The sequence below is a fragment of the Gallinula chloropus genome (genome assembly GCF_964237585.1).
Source record: "Gallinula chloropus genome assembly, chromosome: 1".
Taxonomy (NCBI): domain Eukaryota; kingdom Metazoa; phylum Chordata; class Aves; order Gruiformes; family Rallidae; genus Gallinula; species Gallinula chloropus.
The window spans coordinates 62857663-62879486 of record NC_140085.1 but is presented as its reverse complement, the minus strand read 5'-3'; the positions used below and the strand labels follow the sequence as shown (position 1 = coordinate 62879486).

At 40.9% G+C, this 21824-nt stretch overlaps 1 protein-coding gene across 2 annotated transcripts in view; it reads right to left on the bottom strand.

The window, feature by feature from the left end:
* Positions 1–21824, bottom strand: part of NAP1L1 (nucleosome assembly protein 1 like 1) — a 35151-nt gene that overhangs the window by 8249 nt on the left and 5078 nt on the right. Inside the window, exons 2-9 of one of the 2 annotated variants that reach the window (XM_084279280.1) lie at positions 10783–10817; positions 10072–10160; positions 7507–7609; positions 4189–4330; positions 3639–3719; positions 3266–3394; positions 1598–1669; positions 894–1033 (exon numbers count right to left, since the gene is read on the bottom strand). In XM_084279280.1, coding sequence (XP_084135406.1) covers positions 894–1033; positions 1598–1669; positions 3266–3394; positions 3639–3719; positions 4189–4330; positions 7507–7609; positions 10072–10160; positions 10783–10799 — 773 coding nt within the window. In that variant the 5' untranslated portion in view covers positions 10800–10817. The remainder of the gene's footprint in view (positions 1–893; positions 1034–1597; positions 1670–3265; positions 3395–3638; positions 3720–4188; positions 4331–7506; positions 7610–10071; positions 10161–10782; positions 10818–21824) is intronic. The other variant, XM_084279281.1, reaches the window with a different exon arrangement.

Here is a 21824-nt window from a genome sequence, read left to right as displayed (position 1 = left end):
CACAAGGTCCTGGACATGGGCTGGGGCAACCCCCCAGTACCAATACAGGCTGGGGGAGAGGGCGATGACGGGATTGAAAGCAGCCCTGTAGTGGATGAAAAGCTGGATGTGACCAGCAACATGAACTTGTAGCCATGAAAGACAACCATATCCTGAGCTGCATCAAAAGCAGCATGACCAGCAGGGTCAAGGTAGGCGATTCTGCTCCCTCTACCCCATTACTGTGAGGACCCCCCCTACTTGTACTTTGTCCAGTTCTAGGGTCCTCATTATAGGAAAGAGACAGAGCAAGCACACAGGAGGGCCACAAAGATGATCAAGAGGGATTGGAACACCAATCCTACAAAGAAAGGCTGAGAGTTGTGGTTGTTCAGCCTGGATAAGGCTCTTGCTGCAGCCTTCTAATACTAAAGGGGGCTTTAAAGAAAGATGTGGACAGATTTTTGATAGGGTCCATAACAATAGACTTGGGCTAATGGCTTTAAACTAAAAGCAGGTAGATTCAGGCTCGACAAAGAAATATTTTTTTACAATGGTGGTGAAACACTGAAAATGGGTTGGCCAGAGAGGTGGTAGATGCCCCATGCCTGAAAACATTCAAAGTTAGGTTGCATGCTGCTCTGAGCCATTTACTTCAAGATGTCCTTGATCATTTCAGGGGGGCTGGACTAGACGACCTTTAAAGGTCCCTTCCAGACTAAACCATTCTATGATAAAATATGTAGTTTTATACATTGTACTGAGGTTACTGAAATACATGAAGAAACTGAAGTCAAACCCTAGCTGTTCACAAGTTGCTAGGTAGCAGTATCTTTTCAAGCACCTTCCCAAGATGCTGTAAATCTGAGGAAGAAGCCTGTTACACTGCCTGAAAGCTATTTATGAGCACTTACCCTGTACAACCCATGATTTCCGGTCCATCAAAGGAGAAGGGATCAGAATCGTCTGGCTCTGACCTCATTCTGTACGTCTTTGTCAGCACTTCATTTGTGAAGTAGTCATTTGGTTCAAAGTGAAATTCTAATGTGAAACTCTTAAAAAGAATTGCAGAGCAACAACTTAATCAACTCAGCAACATGATCTTTAACTTCCCAGTAGCTACAATCCAAACCCAAAAATACACACGCAGTGGAACATATCCACCTATACCCACATTGAATCCGTGTGCACACACATAACCTCTGGGATTCGCTGCCCAAGTTGTACCATAAGTCTTCAAATGTCTTCATTTACTATGTTTATCTAGTACTTGTTACTTAATATACTGCTTACAGCATTGACAAAATCTCCCACTGTACAGCCTTAGTGGTGCTAACACATAATTTCTCAATTTCAAATATTAAAACTCAAACTACCTGATTTCTCACAAGGAAATTATACCCAATTATAACAGTTAAACAACAAGTACCCAGAAGTATCAAAATTTAATGGTGAAACTTAAGCCATTAGATACTAAGGCCAAAGTACCTCATCAGAATTTGAAGTTATTTGAAGTTAAATAGGTATAAATGAATTTACATGATACTGCAAGACTAGCACTGTTTTTCAGAAGACATGAAGCCTTAATATAGAACAAAGTTAATCTTGTTAAACTAACCATAGGCTGTCCAACTTCTGAAAACTTCACTTTTATGTCTTTTAAGTGTTTCAGGATAGGTTCATCATGCTCCTGTAAAGAACAAACAGTCTATTTAATTTACATAACATTACTCTGTACACAGATTTAAGACCCTGCAGAGATAAAAAGACAGTAGAATGGGTTTAGGCAGGACAAGAGACTTGTCGTTGCAGTGAAACATTTTTGCAAGTGTGACCAGCAGATGGCAACAGTGGTTGTACAGAGTTTCTGCCGCGGCACAACGTGAATCCATCCAAACACCAAGTATGGGATTTAGCTGTGTCTAATACACATCTCACACTCAGCACAGAAGGCACATTAGTACAGTAAAACAAGCTCAAAACAGCAAGAAGGTATTTCAGAATGGTCTGTGCTTTTAAGCTGAATAACTACAAGAGATGACATCCAAGGTCTTGGGTTTTTTTTCCAATTTTGCTCTCCAACAGACATACCAAGTAACAAGCTGTTTCTGTTATTTTCTGAAAGCGTTTTGTGTTTGCATGGCAAGGTCTTGGTAGCCAGGAAGGCTGCTGGGGTGGCTTCTGTGAGAAACTATTGGAAACCTTCCCCAGGTCTGACAGAGCCAATACCAGCCGGCTCAAGGGCAGACCTGATACTGACCAAGGCCAAGCCAATCAGTGACAGTCGTAGCGCTTCGGTGATAACAGAGTTAAGGAGGTAAAAAAACCAATAAAAAAAACAAGCAGCAGCTTTTTGCCACCAGAGAAAGGAGTGAGAAGATGTAAGAAACTCTGCAGACACTAAGGTCAGGGAAGTGGGGGGGAAGCATTCCAGGTGACAGAAGAGATTCCCTTGCGGCCCGTGGAGATGACCATGGTGACACAGGCTGTCCTCCCGCAGCCCACAGACTGGGAGGACTTTCCACCTGCACTCTGTGGAGGACCCCACGCTGGAGCAGGCGGAGACACATGGAGGACGCTGTGAACCGCTGGGAAGACCACACTGGAGCAAGCTCCTGGCAGGACCTGCAGCCCATGGACATAGGAGCCCATGCCAGACATCAGGTTTGCTGGGGTGACTTGTGACGCTGTGGGGGACCACACTGGGGCTATCTGGTCAGGAAGGTCTGCGCTCCATGGAAGGCACTTCGGTGCAGTCTGAAGAACTAAAGTCTCCATGTGCAGTGCTCACATTGGAGAAGCTTGTGAACTGTCTGTGTGAGGGACCCCAGGCTGGAGCAGTGGAGGAGTCCTCCCACTGAGGAGGAGGGAGCTGCAGAGAATGAATTGCAACTCCCATCCCCTGTCCCCCTGTGGCCTCTTGGGGGAGGACAGTACAGAAATCAGGAGCGAGTTAAGCCTGGGAGGGGCGAGGGGAGGTGTTTTAAGATCTGAGTTTATTTATCATTATCCTACTTTGGTTTAATTGGGTAATCAATTAATTTATTTCATCCCTTCTTGAGTCTGTTTTGCCCATGATGGTATGTGCTGAATTATCTCTCCCTGTTCTTATCTCAACCCATGAGCCTTTTATTATATCTTTTCTCCCCTGTCCAATTGAGGAGGGGAGTTATAGAGCAGGTTTGGTGAGCACCTGGACTGCAGCCAGGGTCAACCCACCACCAAAAGACCCTTGGGATCAAGTACTAACACAACTTCAAACAAGTCTGGACCACCCACCACCTACCTGAACCATATCACTGAGCAAGTCCACGTTCTTGAATACTGTCAGCCAAAACTCAGGAATTCCTTTAGGGTCTTCTTTTTCTTCGTCTTTTTTTTCTTCTTCAAGCTTTGCTTTCTCTTTCATTTCCTCCTTGATAGAATAAAAATATTAGTTTTTCTTAATTTTAAAAGAGTACCTACAAGGTTTGTTAAAATTTTTACATTGGTACCAGTACAGATTAAATTTCATATGCATGCTTTAAGTACTAATCATTGAAAATTACTGTTATTATAAGCAAATAATCATTATACTTTTTTTTAACTTTAGTTACTGTATTGAATCTTGTTTTACCCTAAAGCCTCAGGTACTGATGACAACTGATTAGGATACTCACTGAGATTTCTTCTTCAACATCTGCTTTCCATTCACATTCTTCCTCTGTAGGTTCATAAATTGCATTGATGATTTCACTTCTCTGGAAAAAAATACCAAGAATATTTTCACATTTCCTAGTCATCACAACCAGAAATGCCCTAACCAATGAAGTCCTAATCCTAAAGTTACACAATTAGTAACACATTAACCATTTATCAAAACCTTTTCTTCTGGGCTTAGAAGAAAACTCAGTAGATATGAGCTTTTCAACACATTAAAACATGGACCAAAGTTCCAGAAGGATTACCATACCATCTGACATCTTCTCAATTAACAAGATGAGGAATGGTAGATGGAAGGGATTTTGGTAACCATGGAACAGTCTCAACCTTCCCCCACACCTCCTTAATTCTTAGTTGATATTCACATGGACAATAAAATGGTATCAACTGAATTTAATGGGCACATACAAGACCAAAGTAATTCAGAGCACGCCAAAGCTTTCAGTTTGCATTCCCTTGTGCTTTAGCTGAAGCTTTTAACTAAAAATCAGATTAGTGTTAAAATACCTTGTCAAATAAAGGCTGATAGAGAGCAGCATACTTTCTTTCCAGCTCATGAACTTCCTCATAGAACTTTGCTTCTATCTGTGCACACTGAACTTGAAGGTTCTTGAGAGCATTCACACGTCTTTTAACAACTTTAGGCAAGCTGAAAAATTCAGTGACAGAACTGTTATAACACCACATTCCAAGCACATACTGACCCCTCCCCTTAACCATTCCTCTTCCAAGTTAACCAACTGGCAACAAAACAGATTTTACACTATTTTAAGCTTTACAAACCTGTATGAATAAAAAAAACCTCTATGACCCACTGTACCATGTGAATTGAAATCGTTAGCACAGGCTCTTACACTGAGACTTAACCTCCATTAGAATCAAAGTATTCCAAACACTTGGGTCAGTCATGGGACAAACTTGTGCAATAAAGCTTCACACTAAAACTAAGTTTTAATTTATCGACGAGCAGCATAGCAAATTCACATGATTGAGCATAATTAAGAAGGGCCTTCTTAATTGGCTTGGTTTTATGAGGGAAAGTTCAAGATGATTTATTCTTTGACAAGGAAGTTAATCTTCCAAATAAATATGTTTTGTTTCACTCAGAGAAGCAGCTGGCGCTACTGTCTTCTACAGATACACTGTCACTCCCAAAGCAAGCCACAACTGTTTTGCCAACTGAGCCACTGTATTATACATGTGTAACAGTTAATGCAACCCTCATTATAGATCCTCATCAGCTACAACTCTAATACTAGTTTCAGTTTAGTAAAATAGGCTAACACAGACTTATTGTTAGGGCAGAAAGTTACTGGTGAGATTCATGGGGCAGATGGCTGAGCGCCTCCATTGCCTGTGAGGTGCACCACACTCCAGCACATGGCTACACAAGCTTACTATGTTAACTCCCCCTAGTTGTTTTAAGCAGTTGTGCCATATATTTAAAAGACAGTAGTGAACAACTGGGTTTAGTTGTTAGGACCAGCTTCAGGTTAGAAGAAGCAATCAAAAACATGTTATCTTAGTCAACTCCTGAAGGTTCTTATTAGTTACTGAAGCTACCTTTGCACTATTAGGTAGGACAAGCACATGTTCCAACACCCCTGTTCACGTTATTATGCAGAACCCTTCTCCCCAACTATTTTATGCTCAACATACACACACACACACACACACTCTATATCTGGTTATTCAGATAATATGCCTATGACCATTAAATCAGTATTTCCCTCAACCTTCCAATTTGGGCAAACATTCATCTGCCACACAAACTACCAAAAGCACTTAGATTTAGTCATGCCTGCTCATAAAGGGTTGATAACATTCTTGTGATACGGTATTTTTCAAGAAGTTAGTTCATAATTTGCCTTAATTTTATGTTCAAGTATAGTATCAGAACTAGAGCAACTTAAGTAACAAGTTCAGCTGGTTCAAGAAAGAAATGTTAAGGAATTATTACAATTCTGATGACTGCACAGGTAAGTTATACAATCACCCACTGAACGCCACGTACATGTACCTAGAGTGAGAGCACTGGTGCCAGCAGTGACATATAAAGCACTAGGAGACTAAGAGGCAGTGCCACACATACAGCATGTCCAACTCCAATATGTCAAAGGCTTCAATCCCTTTATTAGGGAATCTACAATCTCTTGTGTGTGTCAAAGCTACATTTCATTACAGTCTATGGCAGCTACTTCAAATTTCACAGTTTGTACATCCACCTCAACTCTGTACTTTAAAAGAGGTAATTCCATGAAAGACACAGCTCCTGCAAAGTAAACCCAGAATGAAGCAGCAGACCAAGAAGCCTGCACTGGACTGCACAAGAACAACAATGGCAAGTAAATCCTGTTTCTTTGAATACAAGCCACTAGCAAACGTTATGATGACAACAATACCATCTCCTGCAAGCAGCTGAGGAAAATCCTACTCCATGAAAGTAGAATTAAAATTATTGTGGCCAGGCACAGGTGAAGAGGTAAGCTACTGGATATCTGCCAAGCAATTAGCAGATTCTAAGCCTCAGCAGACACATTTTCCTGGAACCTGTTTAGTTTCCTACCAGCTTATTGATCTTGTTTCTTAACAGCCCACATAAGACACTTTTAGGGTCCCAAATTCCTGCTGATTTGTACCATCAGCAGTGTCTAGGCTCTGTAGATAAGTAAGTGCAAAATAATACTTGGGAAGACATCTAAGAGGCACCTGTAAAGCGTGGTTTAAGTCAGCATGCATATGTTGAGAAACTGCAGGCTCAAATTACACATATTTTCCAGATATTTCCATGCTGCAAGTTATGTGAGCATTTGGTACACTGCAAAGTTGCAATGCTTTTCTGGTAGGGAATGCACTACTGTACTGTGAACTGATGAAGAAACAGTACAGTATTTTAGAGGGCTGCTGACTACAAGGGTGCCATGTAAACCAACGCCACCACTTTTCTTCACTTCTTAGATCCAGAACCTGGACTCTCAGTAGGTGTTAATTAACACCTGTTGAAAAACAAAAGAAATATATTGGGTATATAAGCCTGCAGTGTACAATTATCTAGGAGAAAGAGCCTGGGTACCCTTTAACTCCACACTCTTTCTTGGGCCAGTATTTATTAGGACACACTGTTAGCTAGACAGGTTTTTCTTCCATGCTATCATCTATAATATTGAAGTGCTGTGAGCAGGAGTAGCAGCAGCTCCCCCAGTTCAAGTCAGTAGCAATGTAGGGCCCTACCACAGCAAGACAGTTGTTAACAACTCCTGTAGATGTGGTGAAATGTTCATACAAAAGCAGAAATTATGTAGGAGGGCCAGAAAATTCTGTTAGTGCAGCTCAAGTAAAGAAAACTTCAGCAAGAGTTTGCTGCAAGTGTTTATAGCCAGGGAGACCACACCAGGTAATGACACAATCATAATTTTATTAGCTACTGACTATATTCTAACAAAAGAATGACTACTAGAGACACTAGGTCTCCAAGTATTTGTCCACACTTAAGATTCATGTTTCATGATGAAGGCAAAGCTACAAAAGACATTCTAGGTAATGCCCCTTACATGTCCCTTCCAAATCAGGATATCCTATGATCTTTTTGAAGTGTGCCATATTGAAGCTGCAGGGGAGTTTTTACAGTCACTGTAAATATTTCAGCATTCTTTTCTTCATGAAAGCCTAAATAAACACTCTTCAATTCTGAGATGCACTACAGACTCTATTATCCTGCTATCTGGGCAGCACAGTTGTTCATGACTATTGATGTCACAGGCAAAACAGGTGAGAAAACAAAAGAACCATTTGTACCACTCTGCTCATACTGAACAAACACTGTACCTTTCTATATATCCCGTGGATGTTCCTACCAGGCCATCAAGTCTTTCCTGAAGAGCTGCAAGAATCTGAGGGTTTTGCATCATCTGCACAGTCAACTGCCGAGCTACATTAAAAAAATAAAGTTATGTAAGTGCAAAGTGCATCTTTGGGACTACTTTTGAAAGAAGTATTACTTAAATACTACAAACGCACAGTAAGTTTACTGTATATACATACATGCAAATAGCACCTGATCAAAATGGACACTACTCAGCAAACTGAATCTTTTTTTTTCTTTAAAAGAAAAGGTTTTCTATGATGCCCCTAAAAATATGTTTTGGCTTCACTGCTTTTGAGTTCATTAAGGAAAAGCAAGGTAGAAGAATTTCTGCTCTTACTTTAAGGGAATAAAAACTGGACCCAAACAATTTTATGATTCTATACATTGGGATTTTCACTCTATTTTAGGTGAAGGGGAAGAAACAACAGAGTTTCAGACTTGGGATTAAAACTGCTTTACAAATTTATCCTCATCTAACTTTTCCTGCAAAAGAATAAATTGTTCATCAGAATAATCTGTTCACATACAGAGTATCAGCCTATCATCTACAACATATTTAGAAAGCTCTTTGTCAAAATGAGAAACCCGTTTCAAACAAGGTAGAAGGACATTTAAAAAACCCACACAAATTCTTAGCCTAAATGTTCTCATCATACACACTAACCATCAACCCATTCACTTCTGCTCAAAATCTGTGTCTCAACAGCAGAAATTAATTTCACAACTTTATGTATTTTTTAAAGTGCAACTATAAATTCTTACTATCATGCCGTTTTGCCTTCTTTCCCCATCCTTCACAGATAGGGAAAAAAATTACTTCACATTCCTTAAAAGGTTCTAGGTTTATATAGCATTCTTCCAGCACCTTCAAATCAGAGTGAAGTTTTTGAATGCTTCCTGACACACACAACTTCTGGAAAGACCATATCCTTTTCTAGTTCGACACCATTCACTACATGAGCCACATGTGAATATCCTCCTCTACCTTTACGTCCTAGTGCTGAAATTCCATGCTGAAGTTGTAATTTCAAGCAACATCCAAAAATCAGTCTTGTTTCTCCATAATGATTACAACCAGTTTATATTTTAGCAGTAGGGGCTGTAATCACTACATAAAACTACACATTAAATCCCTTGACAAGAGTAGTATTGACTAGTTTTCTCCAGTCTTACTATTCATTTCCTATACATTTAGAAGCCTATCAAGTCAGTTATGCCATTTGAGTGTGCTACCAGTTCTTCTTTAATACCAAAACAGTATACACATCATACACATGGTGTGCCAAGAGCCACATCCCCACAAACTGGAATCTGATCACATACACTGTTTTGCAAGCTCTTAGATCCATGAAGAGTTTTTCTTCAAAGACTTCCCTAAAAGCACGAGTGGTTTACTGTCCACACAAGTGTCTGGTATTTTTAAACTCTAGGTAATTCCATTTTTAAATAAGTAAATTAGTAAAACCTAATGAAAAAATATACACACTAGAGAACTAGACAAGCAAGAATTAACAGATGTGAAATAATTGCTTGACACTGTGTCAATTTTCCCTACTACTAAAACATATTTCTGATTTATAAAATCCAACTTCCCTCCAAGAACCCTGCAGTATAATCTCCCTCTCAGACCACTCATCTACAACAGCTGGGATTAATCACTAAAAATACACATTATTCATCTCCAGCTTCCTATAGAATAACTAAATGATAAGTATCCAGGTAAGCTATTCTTCAGCTGACCAGTGTGTTCCCCAGAGTTTTGCAATGCAGCTTTGAAAACACTTTTTTCCACAGATACAGCAAAGTCTGTAACATCATCTTGAATAAAGTTATGCTACTTGCATTTAGTGTTACTGTTCTGTCAAGCAAATACACAGTGTGGTACTATCAGTAGTCCAAATTTTATTTGCAGAGAATATTAGTCAGAATCTGAAGAGCAAGTAGCCAGAATAAAACTGTATGTGCCCCTATCTTTAGCTACATAACATGAGTAAGACTGTTCATCACACACAAAACAAGTATTCAGGTATGTGCATGGGCTTTCTGTTGAGGGGGGAAAAGGACTTACTGATTTTAAGACTGGGAACACTAAGCATGACTTTTGTTCCATTCACAACCAAAGAACTCTGCAGCAAGTTACCAAGCAATTAATCAAAAACAATGAGACACACAGGTATGGACCTAATTCTTCTCTACTAAAACTTCACATTTTTATAAGCTTTTAACTGTTTAGTTTTGAAAGAATCTAGTCACATATCCTCAACAATCCTTTCTTTTCCAATTATCCAGCCTTACAGGTGACCAGCGCTGCCTTAACTAGTAATAACCATGAATAAAATGAGTGACTGCAGAGAGCAAATAAAAATCACACAACTGGAAAAAAGGAAGCTTCACAATTTAAATACAGCTGTGCATCAGCATCTATGTTGTGCCATTTCCTATTATTTTAAGCAGTAAAATCCTTTTAACACATTAATTAGGAAATACGTATGCAGCAGCTTAGGAACCCTTATTTACAACAGTACCTTTGCTGTTGGCATCTTCACCAGTTTCTTCTTCTTCTACTTCTTCAACATCTTCCATATCCTGTTGATCAAGTTCAGACTGTTCTTTGCTATGAGGAATATTCAACAGGATCAAGAAGTTAATTTTATGAAATGCTATAATGGCCTTAAAAATTTCAAGATTGAGATCATGTGGATAGAAGCATCAGTTTTGATCTACGACAAACTAGAAGTCTTAATAGCCAAAGAAGGCCAATTTTTTCTTCACAGACTTCACATTCAACAAATCTCAAAACAGTTTAAAGAACTAACAGCTTTCCAGAACTCTGAAGATTCTTTTTTGCAAAAAAATGCCTTCAGTTCCTGTCCATAACAAGTTCACCTAAACTATACTTCAAATGCCACAAAATACATTTTTTCAAAGTGTAGAAAATAACTACATACAGTGAAACAATTGTAATGTGCAGTACTAACAGGTTCTCTCCTCCAGAATTCCAGCCAATGTTTAAGTTGACCAGTGCCTTGTTCCACCTTTTAGATTTACTTACAATTAAGATCTCAAACCCATTTGGTATGAGCAGCTCAAGCCTTTTTTCCCCCACATGCTATAAACATCACATCTTGCCACAGCACCAAGACCACCACCTAGACCCTATCACATATCTGGAGATCACAGCCACCTGAAGTACAGCACAGGGCACAGAACACCAGTAACCTGCAGGTTTTACTTACTTGTCTATGTCTGCCATTATCCTAGATTTCAAACCCTAGAAGAAACAAACAAAAAAAAAAAGAAGTAAGAACAGCAGCATTAGACTTCACTTACAAGGTCTAGAGGCAAGCACCACAGTACTAGAAAGAGGAAAGAAACACAAGCCTTGTCAGCTTTAAGAAACAGGATAAATACATATTACAGTCTGAAAAGTGACAGGTCTCCATGCACTTTGAGCTTTCACACTAAAGCACATAGAAATACTGAAAAACCTTGTTCTGGTTTAGAACCAACAGATCTAATTACATCAAGTACCAGCAGAATGCCATGCTGCATTTTGTATCACAGGACTGTACTATTATCACAGATTGAAAACTAGTGCTGTCCAAGTATAAAATCAAAATATAACCTGAGAAAAACTGGAGCAAAAAGGGTGCTAGAACCGTTTTCAGAACTGTTTAGTCATTATCAGCATATAATTGCAGACAGAGGACCCTTAGAGCTAAATCAGTCTTTTAATACTAAAGATGCCTTTTATATGGATGTCCTTTCAATCCCAACTTCACAGAACAAATCCAAGTAGTTCCCCAGAATACCCAGAGAATTGCATCATGAAAAAAAACACACAACCTTTGATGCCAAGTGCCAAACTATTTAACATTAACAATTTCCATGTCCTGGATGACCAGAATTTTCTTAAGTATCTCAGTATCATCAGAAACACATTCCAGACACACTAACCAGTAACATTATGTTGAGACTACTGCAAGTCTTGCATACCACCAAGCACCTGCGCTCTCCAACCTATTAAAAGATAAACAACAACTTCTACCAGCAAAACAGTACTGAGGAGTCTAGTCTCCAGAAAGATGTTTCAGGTAGCTTGCAGTCAGAGACAACACTACATTCAAGAAAACACTGTACCATTATCACTGCCTTGGGTTGAATGGTTCTGGAGACAGCAAGTATCAAGAATAACCCACTGGCTCAGGAAGCTTGGAAATCACCACTTTAGAGTTTAGGGGAGACCTAATTGCATCCTACCAATACTTAAAGGGGTCCTACAGGAAGTGGGAGAGGGACTGTTCACCAGGGAGTGCAGTGATAGGACAAGGGGCAATGGCTCCAAGCTGAAAGGGGACAGGTTTAGGTCAGACATTAGGAAGAAACTCTTTAGTGTGAGGGTGGTGAGGCACTTGAACAGGCTGCCCAGAGAGGTTGTAGAAGCCCCATCCCTGGAAGCACTGGATGGGGCTTTGAGCAACGTGGCTTAGTGAAGGTGTCCCTGCCCACAGCAGGAGGATGGAACTAGATGATCTCTGAAGTCCTTTCCAACCCAAAGCATTCCGTGATTCTGCGAGTCCCCATTTTAGTTGCTGTCCAGTAAGCTGAACAAATTCACATTTCTGTCAGGAAGTTCACCTCCTTATACTGCATTCCAATGAGAATTTTAGTCAAAGTGTCAGAGGGGTGTTCCAGTAAAAAATTAAAATTGTGTTTGATCTGTCCAGAGCGTGTAACACAAGAGCACAAAACCAGTATTGACTGTTAATGTCCTGATCTTAGAGAGACATGTTAGAATCTAAACTTCTGAATTAAACACCTACATTCTGTGGAGATATAGTCAAAACACGTTTTTCTGGTGTCACAACTACTTCTCAACAATTTTATGGGAAAGTAGTATGATATCTTTATTTAGGACCACAACTTTTAAGTGCCAATGAAGTATTTAGAAGACTGCATGTAATCAAAACATTTAAATTCCCTAGTGTATGTTGAAACTGCGTAGCCATCTACTTATCAGTCCATTTCAGAAAAATAATGCTATCAAACAGAATGGCAGGATTAGTCTAAACCAAAGGCCATCTAACAATTCAGTAAGAAATTGAGGAGTTTGGTAATATTCCTGACTAATTTTAAAGTTTCTCAGAATTCAGACCACATTGGCCTGTCTTGTGATCTCAGGTTTACACATGGATACAAGGTGCCTATCTGTATAGCAATTCCAAAGAGTGTCCTTTGGATACCATTCTCACACAAGATAGCATGGACCAAGACCTACAGTGGAGAAATCATACTACAATTACAACTCACACTTCAATGTCCCTGTATTTCTTGAGCAACATAATTAGCATTACTTCCAATTTGCAAAATAATTGTATCCGTGCGAAAGATACAACTTCTCCTTAGGCTTTCTGTCTTAAATCGTCCTTCATGCAAGACCTTGTCAAGGCAACTGGTAACACTGCTGTGCAAAAGATGGAGAGGCACAACTTACTTGCCTCTCCTGTGTTTCTGTGCAAGTGTGAAACAGTAATCACATTCTCAAACTATTGCTCCTTGCAAGACCAGCACCACTTCCTCATTCCATTCTCACCAAATACTCCTTCACTTGCCATAAAGCCAGAGGCAGCTCTTTCAACAGTGACTAGTGACAGCACAACTCCTATGGTCTCTCACAGACAGTGTGCTAGATGAAACAGCAGCTGAAACACCTTAAGATGCAGGTTTGATGAGACAGGCTTCTAGAGCTCATTTACACTTTTTTCCTAAATGAGGACACAAAGTTGGCTGTGACCAAGTGGTGCCTAACAACTTCCCGAGGTATCATCTTCCCTAGAACTGAGCAGGTAAGCTGGTGTTATCACTCAAGTATCCAAACACTGAAATCCTGTTTCTGAGTTGCAACATTCAGCTCAGAGATGATAACTAAGTCAGATACTTCTACACCGGGGAACAGCACAGCAGAGGAGGTGTCACCAGCAGCCTCTGCATTCTCCAGCTCCTCAGAGGCCCCTGTTTTCACCACTCTAAACAACTACCTGTCGCCAGCAACCTTCATCCTTTCACTGTTCACCTGCCTTCCCAAGATCACTATGACCATGCTGAAGGCATTTATCTTGCTGCAGAACCCAGGGGAAGTTCAGCATCTGCCTCTCTCTCTCTCTATTGCAGTTACCTTCTGCTTCCTGGCTTTTAAACAATCCCTGCAGGCACCGCATGTTTTCCAACTGTGGCCCAGTTTACTTCGGATAGCATTCTTCAAAGATTTTATTTTTTTTAATTAAATAGTCTGTATCAAACAGCTGTCAACTTCAGAGCCTCCCTCCAGTATGTTCCTATCTGCCTCATCCCACTTTTTCTATTCTCCTTGCACCAGTCTTTTTCATGTCTCATCCTTTAATCTTCTCTCCACTTCTTACACAACTCGGTATCAGAACATTTGCACTTGGAAGAGCTCTTCTGCAAACTGAGAAGATACTACTGTTTGTCATGACACTCTCATCTGCCAGCTCTAGACAACAGTTCTTGTGCAAGGAGGCTACAAGGCACGATGCCAACAGGACTACGTTGGCAGACACTTAGACTAATCTCTGCAACTCACTAGAATGCATACATAGCTGCATCACATTTAGCTTATTGTCATTTACATAAACAACCATACGCTTCTCTGCAAACACAGTTCTACTGATAAAGAAAAAACTGCAGAGGAAAAGCACTGAGAAAATGCATTCCTTGAGACTCCTCTGTTTTTGCACAACATCTAACACAAGGCCCCAGCCCAGTATCCAGAGCTTCAGATACAGTATGTACCACAACCAGTAATACCAAAATAGATCACTGGGGTATTATCTCCCCATAACTAAATATTTGGATACAGTATTCTGCCAGAAAGACACAACCATCTTTCTGGGTATGTTTCATAGGTGCAACTAGACCATGAACAGCAGCTGCACATTGGCTTGTAAGCAGCAAGAAGCATTCCCTGGTATCGCTCCCTGAAGTGGTCCCTGGGAAATAGCAGCCCACCAGCTGCCAGTACAGAGCTGTAACACACCTTGGCTACAGCTGCTGTGTTACTTCAAGCCTCAGTGTCCAGGTGCTTGCTTTGGGCATTACTACTCGATACAGACCTCCTGGTTTATGAGTACCAATAAACAGTAGTCCCCTACTCGTTATTTTACAAATGACCTCCTTAAGAAGCACTGGCTTCAAGTTGGAACATAGGAAGTTCCACACCAATGTGGGGAAGAACTTTTTCCACAGTGAGGTTGACAGAGCCCTGGGACAGGCTGACAGTGTCATGCCCAGGGGGGTTGTGGAATCTCCATCTCTCGAGATGTTCAAGACCTGTCTGGACACCTACTGTGTGACCTGTCCTAGGAAACCTGCTTTGGCAGGGGGGTTGGACCCAATGATCTCTGGAGGTCCCTTCCAACCCCTACAATTCTGTGATTATTTGTAAAATATTTCCCTGTTACTTAAAATAGCTATAGCCAGTAGTACTGAATTACGGTTAAATACAAAGGTGCCCAGAGGCTTCACATACAATATTATGCTGCTCCCTGTAAGAATATGCAGAGGAAAAGAAATAGTTATCTTATCTTTGCAGAGCTTTAAAGACAATGCACAGGAAGTTTATGCAACAAAGAGGAAGCAGAAGCACAGAAAAGCAAGCTACAGCGCTCATTTTCCAAAGGCTGAAGTTTAACACCTCTTTCATACAGGTAGCTGAAGATCAATCACAAGCCTGACATCACAAGGAACACATTGTTTTTCAAAACAGAACACAGCACCACCTTAGCCACGGTTTTGAGAGCATCCTGCACAATTACCAAAAATATGCACAGCTCCTTTAAACACTTAAACCTTACCAAAACAGTACGGAAATGTGGTGTTTTTTTCTTAAAGCATCCTTTAAGGCACTTTACCTCTTTAAGCTGTGATGGGTTTTAGGAAATGTAGTTTGACACGTGCAGAAACTTACTAGTAACAGTGCCACATGCATCCTCAAGGCAGCCATTACAGTAAGCTTTGTTTCAGGGGGTTACTGCTTCTTCACTAAGCCATTTTTCTGAAGACCATAAACATTCAACCCTCCCCAGTCCTTCCCCTTTCCCAGTCTGCCTTTATCTACACAGAAACCAGCCTGAGCTTGCCAGCAGCACCAACCACGTTGCAGCTGGGACACAAACACCCTGGTGAGAAGCACTTTTCTTCCCCTCCCTCGTTGAAGGTCAGCTTTAAGCGTCCCAAGGAAGCATGACAGTATTAGATTACCCTGACATCCGCTCGGCCTCAGGAAGGCAGGTCACTGCGAGGTGAATTGGGAGTCAGCTGAGGAGGAGGCAAGACATTCCTGAGACAGGGTTCCTCCAGCAAAACAGCTTTTTTTTTTTTTTGCACAAGCCCTGAGGCTGGCAGGTCACCAAAAGATCTCAGCTGTTCAGCATCTCTGTGGATACCACACCACCAGCAGCACTCATCCCCTCCCTTTCAGGAAACATCGCTTCCCTTTCTCTAGAGGAATTGCTCAGACCATGAGCCTGCAATGCAAGTGGAAGAAACAGGGGACACAAATGGGCTTTCTGAAGATCCTGGGGTGAAGAAAAGAGAGGTCCAGCTGGAGGACAGCTAGTTGTATTAAAAAAAGTACCAGGATTAAGTCTGTAAACTATTTGCAATGCATGCAGAAACCAAAGGTGCCAGACAAATGACATCATATCAGCTAAGTTCAACCCTCACTACAGACAGTGAAACCCAAGAGCGATATACTCACCAAAAATTACTTTAAAGTGATGTTCTTTAAAGTTATGATAAATGCAAAGTGATGCCTAGCATTCCAGCAGGGCAACTTACAATATTTTTCCTTTTATGTAATCAGCATCAAAACAGAAAGCAAAAATTAAAGTAGTAGCACAGAGATCCATCAAAAGATCCTCTCTGACTGTAGATGTTAAAAGCAGCTGTTTGGGGCAGTTTGCTCAAAACCACTGAGAGGTTTGTAACTTTAAAGAGCTCTGATGCTCTGCACAGTGCAGTTTCATTCACATCGATGGCAGAAGTGGGTGAACTGTTTAAAAAGTGCACAGTCCATGGCAGGGCTACACACTTCCCATTGTATGGCTCTGAGAGCTTAAAACCATATAAATCACTTCACAACTGCCAGGAGGAGCTTTGGTACCAGCCACCAGGTAGGAAAAATATTACACAGGAAAGGGTCACACAGTTCAGAAGTAACTAGGAAAACATTTAGTTCCTCCTCAAAAAGCAACAACTGAATAAAGTATCAGATTTAAAAATGCCATTTCAAAAGGAAGTCAAGAAGACCAAGCATTTCCTTTTTACTTGTGTGATCAAATTCATGAAACGTCTGGTATCATCAGCCTGGAAATCAGTCATGAAAGAAGGGAATATTGTGCCTACCAGTAACATGGCAGAGACGAACCATGTTATAGAGTGCATCATTCACACTATGGGAAAATCGGCCTTCTTAGGAAAGGTCACAGAAAAAACAAAAGCTGTCTCAATTAAGTGAGCAGAGTAGGACAGTGCTAGAACATCAAGATACCACACCTATTTGATGAAAGACATTATCAGGCACTGAACTGTGCAGACAAAATTTCCTGTTATTAGCAACTCAAAATTCTCCTGTTAAAGAGATTACTGACTGTTCTGAGTGCAAAAATTGACAAAAGGAAACTTAAATTTTCAAATCTACAGTAGATGATTAAGATTGTCTGCCCAAATACAAGCACAGGAAACAAAAATACAGGATAACAAACAAGGCAGAACTCATATAAAGGATAACAAGGTAGGACAGACTAAGGAGCCAATAGTTAAACAAGGAATCCAGATTCTTCAAAATACAGTAACAAGAAGGTGCAACTGGACCGCTGCAGTAACTCAAACTCCTCTGTTCAGTTGCAATTTATTGTGCAAGCACCAACACATCCTCTGTGTCCAAGAAGACATACACAGTCAACAGGAGAAATGCTAACTGGCATGGTGATACACAGGAAACTTTGGCAGAGATTTGAGTGAAGTCTTCTGCACCAAGCAGAGAAGGCTGGTAAGAAATTCAGAGGAGTAGCAAAATTTCACAAAACATACTCAAAACTTTTCACTAAGTTCAAGTGCTAAACTGAGCAAGATGGGATGCACTTTGATCACCACAATGGAGATATGCCCCCTTCATAAAGGGAACACAAAATTTCTCCACTGAACAATCTTCCAGTCAGCTAAAGCCACCTGGTGAATGCTGCTGGAAGAGCTTATCCTGGCTGTTCCTGAGCTATGCACATCCCTTTCCTTTCGTAAGAAACATGCAAACATCTCCAACATTAATTAAAAAAAAGAAGTGCTGCATGTTTCTTTGCATAGGGCTAGACCTGCACTTGTGTAAGTAACAGCAGGTTCCAGAGACAGAGGGACCATGGGCAAGAGCACCTTTCCTAACAGCTGCAAACAGGGAAAAGGCAAGTCTGAAGTTACCATCAAACCACACGCTGCAACACCTCCCCTTGGGGTAACATGGCAAAACCCAGAATCTGGCTGCAGAGAATCAAAACACTAAGTCAGATCGCGCTGAACCAAGTAACACACCACCATTGGAACCGCCTGCTCCCTTCCCTTCACCTGGTGTTTCCTGCTTTTCCCAGTAACTCCTGAGGTGAGGGCACCAGCTTCAGCCATTTGCCAGCACCACGATTCCACGTGTGCTCACAGGCCTCTGCTCCACACATGTCATGGCATGAAAATACAGATTTCCCACATTTCAACTTTAAAGAGCTCTACAACTTACATGAAAACACCACTTACATGATACTAAGAACTCAAATTCTCCAAAATAAAAGAGTGACCATATATAAAACTCAGTTACTGCTTGCTTTCATTCATGTGGAAACACTTTTTATAGCTTTCCCCTTAATTAATTTGTAAATCGGGAAATGCAGATTCAGTCGACAAGTACCTCACTCCTCCATTTTTGCAGCACTTTAATTAGATTTTAAGATAGTGCCTGTTTACTACTCTTGCAGCAAGTCTCCACAAGGAGATGGAAACAGTCTACAGAATTATATTCTAAAAAACAGGACAGAATTATATCTGCATGTTTGTCTCTGCTACTGATCCGAGCTCCCTGATCATGTTCTAAAAATAGTGTAATTAACACACAATGTGGCCTTTGTCCTGGATGCCAAGACTGTAGCAGAAAACATACCAATTTCTCTTTAGAACAATCTTTCACTATTAGAAAAAGTAATACACAAATTTACACTCAAATCTGAAAAACCTAAACGAAGATTTCTTTAAACTAACTGATCAGTATAGCTTGTTACAGGTTCTTCTTCCTACCCCTGATAATGGGAAACAAACGGACACCCTGAAGGGCTGAAATCAAAATCTTTACATATATAATAAGACATTTAAAACTTCCTTAGAGTATTTCCTTATACAGTTCATGTTGGTACAAGTATTCAGTTTTATAAAATATGTCAAAATAACACAAAACCAGTGTTTTATTGAAGTACTTGAGGCAGTGGGGTACATTCTAACAGTTGAAGAGATCAACTTGCACGTACCCCATCACAGAGGACAGTGGCAGTTGACTACCAAGATGGCCACATAATCAAACACAAGCGTATTGGCATTTACACAGCTATCTGCAAGACTCAGGCGCTGCAGGATCAAAGTCTTATCTAATTTTGACTTAAACATCCTTATCTGAAAAGAAAGTTACAAACCTGTGAAAAGCACACAGGTTTCAAAGAGTGTTTTTTTGCTAGAACATCCGACAAATAAAATATTGCAAACTCATTCACTCCCCCAAGAAGCCACTGAAGTCCCTAAAGTATTTTTAACAACTTTCAGCTTTGGTTCAGTCTGTTTTTCCATGGAAACAAAGTCCTTACTAAATTGCAAATCTTAAAAGATTTGGTTTTCAACTAACAAGCTAGCTTTCACTAAAAAAAACCCCACTCATGTAAAGAGCAATTTAACTTTGGTACATTTTGGATACCTCTAGGGGTGAGGCCTTACAACTGGTAGTAAGACCAGACAGAAGTATACGCACAGTTAACGGTTTAGGTAAGTCACAGACTCTTTAAGGTCGGAAAAGGCCACTGAGATCATCAAGTCCAACCGTCTGTGCAACACCACCACATCACCTAAACCATGTCCTGGAGTGTCACATCTACATAGTTTTTTACACCTCCAGGGATGGTGACTAAGCCATTTTCAAATGAATACAGGTGCAGAGTTTAAATAGCATTTGCAAACATATACTACAGCTGCAGAGAACTGAAGCCAATGAACTAGAGCCTTACTTACTAAGTCATCTTCATAAGCACTTTCTTGTGAATTTCACTCAAACACACTTTTGGCACCACCAGGAGTACCCAATACCTCTGTAAGAGAGGTGATGGTAATGAAAGAATCGCTTTCTGCCAGTGGCAGGCCGTGCTGCTTTTGATGCAGCTCAGGATATGGTTGGCTTTCTGAGCCACAAGCTCCTGGCTCATGTTGAGCTTCTCAACCAACACTCCAAAGTCATCCTCCTCAGGGCTGCTCTCAATCCATTCTCCACACAGCCTGTAGCTGTCCTTTGGCTTGCACCATCCCACATGCAGGACCCTGATGTACTTGGTCTTGTTGAAATTCATGTGGTTCACATGGGCCCACCTCTCGAGCTTTTCAAGGTACCTCTGGATGGCATCCCTCCCCTCCAGCCTGTCCATCACACAGCCTGGTGCTGTCAGCAAACCTGCTAAGTAAGGGTGCACTTGACCCCACCATCCACGTTGCCAGAAAAAATGTTAAACAGTGCCAGTCCCTGAAGAATGCCACTCCTGACTGGCCTCCACTTGGACACTGAGACACTGACTGCAACTCTGAGTGTGACCATTGACCCAACCCCTTATCCACCAAGTGGTCCATCCAGCAAATTCTTATCTCTAATTTAGAGACAAGGATGTTGTGTGGGACAACATCAAATCCTTTGCACAAGCCCAGGCAAATGACATCAGTTACTCTTCCCTCCACCACCAATGCTGTAACTGCACTGTAGACTGCCACCAAATTTGTCAGCCAGGATTTGACCTTAGTGAAGCCATGCTGGCTGCCACCAATTACCTCCTCCTTTATCACGTGCCTGAGCATCATTTCCAGGAATATCTGCTTTATGATCTTGCTGGGCGCTCAGAAGTGAGAGTGAAGTGTCCTGGGTCCTCCTTTTTTCCCTTCTTAAAACAGAGCAACTTCACCCACCGTTTCCTTAGGACCTGCAGGTGCATCTTATCAGGCCTCACAGACATGTACACCTTCAGGTTCCTTCTACGCTCTCCAACCTGATCTTCTACAACGGGCAGTTCTTAATTCTCCCAGTCCCTCGCCTTTGCCTTTGGCAACCTGGGCAGTGTGGCTAGATTACTTGCTGATGAAGACTGAGGCAAAAAAAACCCCAAAACCCTTGAGTAATTTATCATCCTCCATATCCCAGGTAACCAGGTCTCCCCTCTTCAAAAGGCCACCTCATGTAGACCTCAGTAGTTCACAAGCAGCAAGTATGCTTCTGATTACGCTACCCTGCACACACAAGGAACAGAATAAAGCTCTTACACCAGCTCATAGTTAGCCATACAAAGTCAAGATGAGTAATTTCCAGAAGTGTCACAGAATGAAGGTGAGCACCTTCTAAAAGGGGGCTCTGAGTGAGCAAAATAAACAGTACTAAAATCTCAAGTAACAAATACTAAAAGTAGTAATTCAAGGTAATTTAGAATTCAAAAAGTGAAAAAAATTCTGTGTATGTATGTAGCCCACTGCAGACTTCTATTCAAGATGGAGAAAGAGTAAGGATCTAAAACAAATGTGTGATGACTAAAACACATAACGCAAAATAAGATCATTATACACTTCAGTGATGTATCCTTAATACTGTATTCACCATGGAACATTGTAGAAGAGAGAAAACAGATCAGTTCAGGGCCTAGCAACATGAATACCTGAGGAACAGAAGCAGTTAAAATCTTGTGATAAATAGTATTTGAGAGGGGGGCAGTGAGAAGTGACACAAAAATGCCTAAGTAAAAGGAAGTGTAAAAAAGAAACTATTAGAAATTACTTTGGATAGTTTTATGTCCCGTGCTGTGTCCTCCCCAATTCAACTTTCAAATACTTCAGCTTTTAACTAGAGCCAGAACAAAAAGGAAACTTTCCCTCAACCGCCAGTCACTCCACAAAAAACCCTGAATGAACTCTTCCTCCTTTGAAGCATAACAAA